This window comes from Salvelinus alpinus, chromosome 9 (genome assembly GCF_045679555.1).
Source record: "Salvelinus alpinus chromosome 9, SLU_Salpinus.1, whole genome shotgun sequence".
NCBI lineage: Eukaryota > Metazoa > Chordata > Actinopteri > Salmoniformes > Salmonidae > Salvelinus > Salvelinus alpinus.
In genome coordinates, this window is record NC_092094.1 from 19235143 (window position 1) to 19247143 (window position 12001).

Genomic DNA, 12001 nt, shown 5'->3' on the forward strand with positions numbered 1-12001 from the left:
GAACCTCTGAATTGTATCCTTCTCTTCTTTGTTACCTGTTACGTCATGAGATTTACTATGATTTCAACTGAAGGTATGGAGTGATGGCTTGTTGTTCTGAATCAGGATCATATTCATATAGGGCACTAATGTAAAATGAAAATAAGCATTTATTTTAAGTTCAAGTAGTTTCAGTCCATTTTGTGGCTTACATTTCTTGTCATTTAGCAGACCTTATCCACAGCGACTTACAGGAGCAATTAGGTTTATATGCCTTGCTCAATGGCATATCAGCTCGGGGATTTGAACCAGCGACCTTTCCGTTACTGGCCCAACGTAACCGCTAGACTATCTGCCACCTTGTGAATACCCCCCCATTCTTGCATAAGTTGATGTCTCATTTAAAAACTGTAAACCAGATGGGTTAGATTTGAGCTTTCAGCCATATCACAGTAACACATGATCAAACTATTATTCTTCAGATCGAGATTGTGTGATTTTGTGAACACATGAAGCAATGGGCTCCCAGTCACCCACAGAGGGAATTTACAAGTCTGTAGGATAAGTGACTGTTCAATTCAAGTTGCATTTGTTTTTATCTCATGTCAGAATTGTCAGGAAACTACTGTCAGGGGAATTCCAGTTAGAAAGGTACATTTTATTGAAGAGGAATAGTACTTTCCATGCAATCATCATCATCATCTTGAGAACAGTAAACTATGTTTGAGCAGTACTTTCTTTGAGTTGATAAGATGACTATCAATCACTCAGTTTATTTAATTGTGTCTTTGTTTTTGTTGTTCTAGGAGCATCTGAGCGTCTCAGGAATGGTCTTGGCTGGGCATGGCTCATCTCAGGTAAGACTTTAGCTACCATGGTTTACTTTGTACATGTGAGCTGCTGTTTTCACATGAGAAGGCTACTGAATTCCCCTCTTTGTTTTCAATGAAGAAATTCTACCATAGCAAGAGCTTGGGCTTTTTTAAACAGATTACTGTAGATTTGCATGTGTTGTACTGTAAGGAAGGAATAGAAGACATTCCCTGTCCCTGCAGATTCCCTCTGGTGATTTGATTAGCATTTGAGAAATAGAATATCCTGAAACAATAGACTGTTCTATTATACAAGATGTGTAAATGATATAGGATAGTGGCAATTCCATGTAAACAGAATGGAATTGCACCTACTTTTCAACGTCCATCTAACAGTTTCAGTCAGTGATCAGTGGGTGAGGATAATGGTTACAGTAAATGGAAAGAGAGGGGGCTCATGGATAACAGCCCGGAGAGTTGGCATTAATTGGAGAGAGAGAGGGAGGGGTTGTCCAGAATTTCACACTCTTGCTTTGACCACCAGATGACAGAAAGAGAAAAAAACTTATCAGCTGAACATAAAAGTATGCCAGTGTCCTGCCGACAGTAGCAAGTGACCCAGCAGTGATTTGTGACTACTACTACTAGCCAATTCAATTGCAGAAATTTCGTAACAGATTTTTCAGAAGTCTGTTACTGATTTGGTATCAGAATTTTAAGTTTTAGTCATTTAATAATGAATTAACACAATTGATATCTGTAAGAACACTATAACTCAGTTATAGGTTAACCTTTACTTGTTACTTCTGTGAACGTTCATTATCCTCCCTCCTCATGAGGTAGAGAAATTAGAAAATATCTTAAAGATATATGGGTTTTTGGTAACAGAATTTCAATCCACAAGGCAATGTTTCTTAAAAACTTACAGAAGGCAGAATTGTTTTTCCTTGAAAAAGAAATAATTGAATAACCTAATATCCAACGTTTCGATAGACAAGCTGTCTTCATCAGGGTATAATGACAAACACTGTGGGTCACTAGTTTATATAGTGTCAAAGAACTCACACAGGGGTCTGTAATCATGTGTGGCCTGATATCATTGGTTAATTCTTAGATATAAAAATAACATACAAAAAACATGAATGATAGCATACGATCAAAGATACAATTTGGCTACATAGGCCTACAAACATTTACAATAAATAGCAAAGTCACAATAATCACAAGAATGGCTTCAGATCAAAGTCTACGTTGAGACCGAAGGGAAAAGGGGTCTTTAAATTAAAGATCCAGGCAGCCTCTCATTTTAACAATAAATTGTCGAGTTCACCTCTCCTAGGGAGTCACAACTGGGTAAGTCGAGTTCCTGCATCTAATGGTGCTAATGTTTTTCCTAGCAAAACTAAATATAAGTGTTGATATTATTTGGCAGGGTGTCTTTAGTTCAACATTATTGTGTTTTGATGTATTTGTAATGCCTTTAAGACTTTTTCTGGTAGATGTTTTCTAAGACCACTTTTCCTTCTGTTTGTCAAGAAATCAAAGCATTTGCTTTTTCCAAAGTTTTTGGGATATTTTTTGGGGAAAAATTTATACAATGCTTTCGGAAAGTATTCAGACCCCTTCACATTTTTTACATTTTGCTAGGTTACAGACTTCTTCTAAAATGTATTACATTTTTGTTTTTTTCTCATCAATCTACACACAATACCCCATAATGACAAAGCAGAACCAGGCTTTTAGAAATGTTTGCTAATTAACCTGGAAATATCACATTTACATAAATATTCAGACCCTGTACTCAGTACTTTGTTGAAGCATCTTTAGCAGTGATTATAGCCTCAAGCCTGCTTGGGTATGATGCTGCAAGCTTGGCACACCTGTACCCGGGGAGTTTTTCCCATTTTTCTCTGCAGATCCTCTCAAGCTTTGTCAGGTTGGATGGGGAGCGTTGCTGCACAGCTATTTTCAGGTCTCTTCAGAGATGTTCGATCAGGTTCAAGTCCGGGCTCTGGCTTGGCCACTCAAGGACATTCAGAGACTTGTCCCGAAGCCACTCTTGCATTGTCTTGGGTGTGTGCTTTGGATCGTTGTCCTGTTGGAAGGTTGCACCTTCACCCCAGTCTGAGGTCCTGAGTGCTCCAGAGTAGGTTTTCATCAAGGATCTCTGTAATTTGCTCCGTTCATCTTTGCCTCGATCCTGACCCGTCCCTGTCGCTGAAAAACATCCCCACAGCATGATGCTGCCACCACCATGCTTCACCGTATGGATGGTGCTAGGTTTCCTCCAGATGTGACGCTTGGCACTCAGGCCAAATAGTTCAATCTTGGTTTCATCAGACCAGTCTGAGAGTCTTTAGGTGCTTTTTGGCAAAATCCAAGCGGGCTGTCATGTGCCTTGTCCTGAGGAGTGGCTTCCATTCTACCATAAATGCCTGATTGGTGGAGTGCTGCAGAGATGGTTGGCCTTCTGGAAGGTTCTCCCATCTCCACAGAGAAACTCTAGAGCTCTGTCAGAGTGACCATCAGGCTCTTGGTTACCTCCCTGACCAATGCCCTTCTCCCCTGATTGCTCAGTTTGGCCGGGCTGCCAGCTAGGAAGTCTTGGCTGGTTCCAAACTTCTTCCATTTAAGAATGATGGAGGCCACTGTGTTCTTGGGGACCTTCAATGATGCAGAATGTTTTGGTACCCTTCCCCAGATCTGTGCCTCGACAAAATCCTGTCTCGGAGCTCTACGGACAATTTCTTCAATCTCATGGCTTTGTTTTTCCTCTGACATGCGCTTTCAACTGTGTGCCTGTCCAAATTATGTCCAATCAATTGAATTTACCACAACTGGACCCCAATCAAGTTGTAGGAACATCTCAAGGATTATCAATGGAAACAGGATGCACCTGAGCTCAATTTCGAGTCTCATAGTCACTGTGCATCAGGTGTCACTGTTAGTAGATATCTATTTCACATGTCTATGTACTTCTCTGTGAGGTGGTGGGGGCTGTTTGCAAAACGTTGTATTATGAACTTTAAATGGATCAACAACAATATTTCAACATAATCAATCTACCCACTGGTATCTAATTCTCGTAACTATACCGGTGCTCCCAAGTGGCGCAGTGGTCTAAGGCACTGCATCTCAGTGCTTGAGGTGTCACACACACAGATCCAGACTATATCACAACCGGCTGTGATTGGGAGTCCCATAGGGCGGTGCACAATTGGCCCAGTGTCGTCCGGGTTTGGCCAGTGTAGGCTGTCATTGTAAATAAGAATTTGTTCTTAACTGACATGCCTAGTTAAATAAAGGTTAAATAAAAATAAATACCAAACCATTACAGAAAATGTCACATACTCTATTGTTTTTGGTAAATTGATCAATGACAGTACACAGATTCATCAAGGCTGCATTGGAGCCGGTGCCCACCTTGAAGTTAAAGGTCATATGTGAATCTATTAGTGGTCACATATGTTACTGTCATTTTCACTATAACAAATGATCTGATACCAGCACTGTGTCTTTCTCTACCACCGAAATTCCACAGGCTTGAATTCCTGTAAATGGTGGTCAGGTGGTTTCTCTCCCATCCAGCACTCTCATATCTCATGATGATTTTAACTTATTTTAAACATTTGATGTTGTACAGCAGCTGTAGAGTATTTTCAATGTATCAAGGACCATCCACTTAACTGTCCTGAAATTATTTTCACAAAATAATTCACTGAAGTGTCAAACTGATAGGCCTCAGTAAACATCAGAAGCAGACACTTTCTAGTATCACACCTTTGCCTGAGTCTTTTCCACCAGATGTATCTTGTTCGCGAAGAGGAAGGGTATATGGATGGAGGCACAGCACAGGCACCCAGTGTGTCAGGGCATTCCTCAGTGAAGTGAATCTGCTCAGAGTGACTCTACACTTTTGACATGTGCTAGCACACTTGTGCTCAGATACGTTTCATTTTTGGATTAGCCTCTGTAGCAGCTGCCTCCCCACAGCTGACCGCCCGGGGCTCAAGAACAGAGGTGGAGCTCAGGGTGCTGGAACCCCCCCCCCCCATCCGTCCCGCAGCAGCCAGCCTAGGCAGCGGCTACAACTGTACCCTCTCTGGTCCCGTTGACCAGAGCGGGTACAGATGTCTGTTTTCTGTTTCAAGTTCATTTAATAGGCAGTGACAACATGGAACGATTTACGTTTTGTCTGATTTGAGATATTTGTGTGTGCGAGTGATCTGAATCCATGCTTAATGTTTACTAGCAATATATGAAGTTTGTCTTATACTGCCAATGGCATTACTGAGTGCCCAGTCCAATGTGCCTGACTGTCTCCCTTACTGTCTATCTTTCCCTGGTTATCTCACTCATGTCTCTGGGATCCAGTGTTCCAGTCAGAGTACTTTCTGTTGTTTAGGGCTTCCACAGCAAAGGCCCCTCTGTGCAGTGAGCCGCTGTTAGCCACTAGTCCCTAGCTCCACTCTGGGGCCATGTCATCACGTCAAACAGTTAGCCAGGTTAGCCCCCAGTTTGTCTGTAGCTCGGTTGCTAAATAAAGGAAACATCTGCTCCTCTGCAGCGTTGCTGGCTGCACTAGATCCAGACAGACTGGCCCTGGGCTGGAGGAGGAAGAGCAGCTCGCTGTGCACGTCGCTTAGCTCTGGTTGCTCTGCTGCTGTCTCCCCCTCATTCTGTCTCAGCCCCCAGCACCACCACCACCACCACCACCACCACCACCCCCTCAGTCCCTCTGCCCCCCACCATAACAGCTGCCGCCCCTGGATCAATGCAGCTTCAACCATCTCTCTATCTCTCTCTCTGAGCAAAGATGTGCCTCACATGCATACTACTGTTAACCCTAGCCCAAGCAGTTGTGCTCACTCAGCTGTGCTTGCGTGCATACATTTAAGTGAGTGCGGGTTTTGGTGTGTATCTTGAATTGTTAGGGGGGCTCCCATCAAACATTGGTTCTCACAGCGGAAATCCCCCATTCAATGAGTGTGAGGAGAGAATGAGAGAAGAAGGGGTAGATAATGCTGACTCATCCCAGTGCACCTTGGACAGGGAGCTAAGATACAGGTAGACTGACAGAGGGAAGAGCTCACAGACTTGAACTGGACACTAGAATATTCTGCAATAGCAGATTGTCCCTTGAACCTACAGTACAGCTGTATTGAGACAGTTCCACAAGCTTTCAGGAGGCTAATTGGTTAGTTAAACATACATCTTAAACATAACCCAAACCTGTCAAGATGTGACTTCAGATAGATCACTAACTAGTGGTTAGAACGTTGGGCTAGTAACCGAAAGGTTGCTTGATCGAATCCCCGAGCTGACAAGGTAAAAATCAGTCGTTCTGCCACTGAGCAAGGCAGTTAACCCACTGTTCCTCGGGCGCCGAAGACGTGGATGTCGATTAAGGCAGCCCCCCGCACCTCTCTGATTCATAGGGGTTGGGTTAAATGCGGAAGAGACGTTTCAGTTGAAGGCATTCAGTTGTACAACTGACTAGGTATCCCCCTTTCCCTATCCCTAACCATAGATCAGCTATTGTTGTCACAGATCCTTGTCATGGATATCTGTAACATGTCATTGCTAATAATAAACGTGTAGCTCATGAATATGACATTTCTTCCGCATGATCTGGGTGAAGCACAACATATAGGTCACTGGGCTGTTCTATACATTACATCTTGGGGCTATGGAGGTATGGAGCACAGAAACTGCGTCTGTGAGAATGATCCCCAGGGAGGAAGTCACGATTCCGGGAAAGAATGGCCATAAAAGAGGCCTCTCTTGGACCTCTTGGTCCTATGCTGTCCCCTCATCCAGACAGACACAGACTAGTGTGGGTTAACTAGCACTCTCTCTCTCTCGCAGACTTTAAAATAATAACCCTGTCAACCAAAAGGGAAAAGCAAGATCTGTCCTTCCCAGAGATTGTGGTGGGAATCAAATCAAATCAAGCTTTATTTATACAGCTCATTTCAGACATGGAATGCAACGTAATGTGCTTTACAGGAAAAAACAAATTAAAAAAGCTAAACTATTTACTACACAACAAACATAAGATAAAAAAACAAAAGAATGACACAAACTGAACAAATAAAAAGCACCGTAAGGAAAACTTAAAATATGTGTTTTAAGATCTCTTTTAAATATGTCCAGTTTCGGACACACTCAGGTTCTCTGGCAGGCTATTCCAGAGGCTTGGGGCATAATAACTAAAGGCTGCCTCTCCATGCCTCTTGATCCTAGGCTTTGGGATAGTTAAAAGGCCAGTGCCAGAGGACCTGAGGGACCTACAGAGTACATAACTTAAAAGCATGTCTGACATGTATTGGGGTGCACAATCGTGGATTGATTTAAAAACCAATGGAAGAATCTTAAAATGAATTCTAAAACTCACAGGCAGCCAAGTGCAGAGACCATGAAACCTGTGAAATCTGTGCTCTCCATCTGGTCTTGGTCAGTACCCGTGCTGCAGCATTCTGTATGTTTACAGTTGACCAATGACTTTATGGGTAGTGTCACGACTTCCACCGAGGGTGGCTCCTCTCCCTGGTCGGGCGGCGCTCGGCGGTCGTCGTCACCGGTCTACTAGCTGCCACCGATTCCTTTTCCCTTTTCTGTTGGTTTTGTCTTTATTGTTTTCACCTGTACCTTGTTTGTGGTTAATTCGGGGCTATTTAAGCCTTCAAGGCCCGCCTGCTTTTGTGCGGGCTTATTTTATTTTCTGTCAGTGGAGGTTTGTGTTTTGTTCCATTACGGATTGTTTGGTGTCCCGTTTTGTGGTCATTTGTGCCTGTTGTTTTTGGCTTGACCTTTTTGGAATAAATACGTCCTTTCTGGAACCTCTGCTCTCTGCGCCTGACTCCACACTCACCACTCCTAGCTAACGTGACAGGTAGACCAGACAGGAGAGGATTACTGTAGTCAAGCCTGCTTGTAATAAATGCATGGTTGAGTCTCTCTGTATCAGCCTGAGAGAGAAATGTCTACATCTTGTTAATGTTCCTCAGGTGGTAAAAAGCTATTTTGGTCACATTCCTAATGTGTGATTTGAAATTTACTTCAGAATCTAAAATAACACCTAGGTTTTTTACCTGGTGTTTTATCTTATTGCCCATGAATTAAAATGTGTGGCTAGATTCTCTCTCTGTGCTTTGGCTCCAACAATAAGTACCTTGGTCTTGTCTTGATTTAGCTGGAGGTAGTTGTGAGCCATCCAAGTATTTAAATCACTAATACAGTCTAATAATTGATCTGTGGAGCTAAAATCCTCTAGTGACACTGAAATTAAAAGTTGTGTATCGTCTGCGTAGCAGTAAAAATCAATGCTGTGCTGTCTGATAACGCTGCCAAGGGGTAACATATATAAACTGAACAGTACAGGACCCAAAATCGAACCTTGTGGAACGCCACGTGATATGTATTTTCTCTGAGTTATGTTCACCAAGAGTGACAAAAAACTCTCGACCGGACAGAGAGCTGTTAAGCATCTGTGTTGGTTCTAAGATAATTTAACGCTTTATCTAAGGCTGTTTCTGTGCTGTGCACAAAAAACAGATTGGAATTTTTCTAAAATACATATTTAGCTGTTTGAACACCAATTTCTACAGAATTTTGCTTAAGAATGGAATGATTGAGATTGTCTGAAAATTCTAGATTACTTTTCATCAGAAGTGGTTTCACCATAACAGTTTTTAGTGCAGTGGGGAAGTGCCTGTGAAAAGGGAGCGATTAACAATAACTTGCACTTCTTCAGACATGCAATTTTTTTATCGAATTTGTTTAAAATTAACCCCTCCACCCCTCTTCGGAAGACCACTATATATATATTTTTTTTTACAGCTTTTCTGCTACACATTTTCGAATCCAAGATGACGTAGCAGTCTGACGTCTTTGTCTTGTCTTGTCCCATGTATATATATTTTAATATATTTTTCTTCGCATTCTTTAAAAAAAAAAATCCTAAACCTCAACTTCAAAATAATCTCCTGCAACCCACCTCACCCAATGTGGTGTGGATCTGTTTTTTTCCGAAAGTATTTCTATTTACCTCCGAAATATAGCTATCGGCTATCAGTCAGCTAACCACTGCTAGCGGTCAGTTCGTACAACACGTTTCAAACCAGAGCATACCGGACCTATTTTTCTCTCCATATCCCCGGATTCCTTCCGCAAACTCTGAACCTTTTCATCTGGATCATCACAGCTAGCTAACCTCAACCCGGGTTGACTACTCCTGGCTAACGTTTCTGTCCCGGAGCTAGCACCAACTAGCCTGGAGCTAGCCCATGCTTGACCCATCTCCCGGCTAGAGCTCCTGGGCTACTCCTGAAGCCCACTCCTCGGCTACAAAATCCGGACCCCTTCTACTGCCGGTATTTGGCACGGAACCCCGAAGATCCTTCACAACTGGAATACCGACAATCTGCCCGAGGATCCCAACAGGTCCCTCAGGTGCGACGTCCCCTGAAGGCCCATTCTGCTAACAGTGGCCTGCTAGCTATCTAGAGCATATTGGACTGTTAGTTGATCCATCGGCCAGTTTCTTGGATCACTATACCCATTTTGCCAATTGGACTTGGACCCCTCTGCTACTTGGAACCCTACTAATTCCACGACTGGTCTATCGACGTCACCGCACGAGGCGGCAAAAACAGACTTTCCCCCATCGCGATGTCCATCTAAGGCCCTTAAGCTAGCTTGCTAGCCCCGGCCTGCTAACTGCTAGCTTGCTAGCCTTGGCTGCTAACTGTCTGAATCGCCGTGTCCCAGCCAGCCCAACCACTCACTGGACCCATACGATCACTTGGCTGCGCATGCCTCTCCCTAATATCAATATGCCTTGTCCATTACTGTCTTGGTTAGTGATTACGGTCTTATTTCACTGTAGAGCCTGTAGCCCTGCTCAATATGCCTTAACCAACCATGTTGTTCCACCTCCCACATATGCGATGACATCACCTGGTTTAAACATCTCTAGAGACTAAATCTCTCTCATTATTACTCAATGCCTAGGTTTACCTCCAATGTACTCTCTTCCTACCATACCTTTGTCTGTACATTATGCCTTGAATTTATGCTATCGTGCCCAGAAACCTGCTCCCTTTACTCTCTGTTCCGAACGTGCTAGACGGCCATTTCTTATAGCCTTTAGCCGTACCCTTATCCTACTTCTCCTCTGTTCCTCTGGTGATGTAGAGGTTAATCCAGGACCTGCAGTGCCTAGCTCCACTCCTACTCCCCAGGTGCTCTCATTTGTTAACTTCTGTAACCGTAAAAGCCTTGGTTTCATGCATGTTAACATTAGAAGCCTACTCCCTAAGTTTGCTTTAGTCACTGCATTAGCATATTCTGCCAACCCGGATGTCCTAGCCGTGTCTGAATCCTGGCTTAGGAAAACCACCAAAAACCCTAACATTTCCATCCAATATAACATTTTCCGCCAAGATAGAATTGCCAAAGGGGGCGGTGTTGCAATCTACTGCAGAGATAGAACTCTGCAGGCTATCTTACATTTACATTACATTTACATTTTAGTCATTTAGCAGACGCTTTTATCCAGAGCGACTTACAGTAGAGTGCATACATTTTATTACATTTTTACATACTGAGACAAGGATATCCCTACCGGCCAAGAGCAGACGCTCTTATCCAGAGCGACTTACAGTAGAGTGCATACATTTTATTACATTTTTTTTTTCTATCCAGGTCTGTACCAAAACAATTTGAGCTTCTACTTCTAAAAATGCACCTTTCCAGAAACAAGTCTCTCACCGTTGCCGCTTGCTATAGACCACCCTCTGCCCCCAGCTGTAACCTGGACACCATATGTGAATTGATTGCCCCCCATCTATCTTCAGAGCTCGTGCTGCTAGGTGACCTAAACTGGGACATGCTTAACACCCCGGCCATCCTACAATTTAAGCTTGATGCCCTCAATCTCACACAAATTATCTATGAACCTACCAGGTACAACCCCAAATCCGTAAAACACGGGCACCCTCTTAGATATCATCCTAACTAACTCGCCCTCCAAATACACCTCTGCTGTTTTCAACCAATATCTCAGCGATCACTGCCTCATTGCCTGCATCCGTAATGGGTCTGCGGTCAAACGACCACCCCTCATCACTGTCAAACGCTCCGTAAAACACTTCAGTGAACAGGCCGTTCTAATCGACCTGGCCGGGGTATCCTGGAAGGACATTGACCTCATCCCGTCAGTAGAGGATGCCTGGTTATTCTTTAAATATGCCTTCCTCACCATCTTAAATAAGCATGCTCCATTCAAAACATTTGAACCAGGAATAGATATCCCTTGCTTCACTCCAGACCTGTCTGCCCTTGACCAGCACAAAAACATCCTGTGGCATTCTGCATTAGCATCGAATAGCCCCCGTGATATGCAACTTTTCAGGGAAGTTAGGAACCAATATACACAGGCAGTTAGGAAAGCTAAGGCTAGCTTTTTCAAACAGAAATTTGCATCGTACAAACTCAAAAAAGTTCTGGGACACTGTAAAGTCCATGGAGAGTAAGAGCACCTCCTCCCAGCTGCCCACTGCACTGAGGCTAGAAAACACTGTCACTACCAATAAATCCACAATAATTGAGAATTTCAATAAGCATTTTTCTACGGCTGGTCATGCTTTCCACCTGGCTACCCCTACCCCGGTCAACAGCCCTGCGCTCCCCACAGCAACTCGCCCAAACCTCCCCCACTTCTCCTTCACCCAAATCCAGATAGCTGATGTTCTGAAAGAGCTGCAAAATCTGGACCCCTACAAATCAGGTGGGCTAGACAATCTGGACCCTCTCTTTCTAAAATGATCTGCCGAAATTGTTGCAACCCCTATTACTAGCCTGTTCAACCTCTCTTTCGTATCGTCTGAGATTCCCATAGATTGGAAAGCTGCCGCGGTCATCCCCCTCTTCAAAGAGGGAGACACTCTAGGCCCAAACTGCTTCAGACCTATATCTATCCTACCCTGCCTTTCTAAGGACTTTGAAAGCCAAGTTAACAAACAGATTACCGACCATTTCGAATCTCACCGTACCTTCTCCGCTATGCAATCTGGTTTCAGAGCTGGTCATCGGTGCACCTCAGCCACGCTCAAGGTCCTAAACGATATCATAATCGCCATCGATAAGAGACATTACTGTGCAGCCGTATTCATCGACCTGGCTAAGGCTTTCGACTCTGTCAATCA

At 43.6% G+C, this 12001-nt stretch overlaps 1 protein-coding gene across 1 annotated transcript in view; it reads left to right on the forward strand.

The window, feature by feature from the left end:
* LOC139584458 (G1/S-specific cyclin-D2-like) overlaps positions 1-12001 on the forward strand; it is a 351941-nt gene that overhangs the window by 216781 nt on the left and 123159 nt on the right. Inside the window, exon 2 of the mRNA XM_071416347.1 lies at positions 786-836. Within this exon, the coding sequence (XP_071272448.1) occupies positions 807-836 (30 nt within the window). The 5' untranslated portion in view covers positions 786-806. The remainder of the gene's footprint in view (positions 1-785; positions 837-12001) is intronic.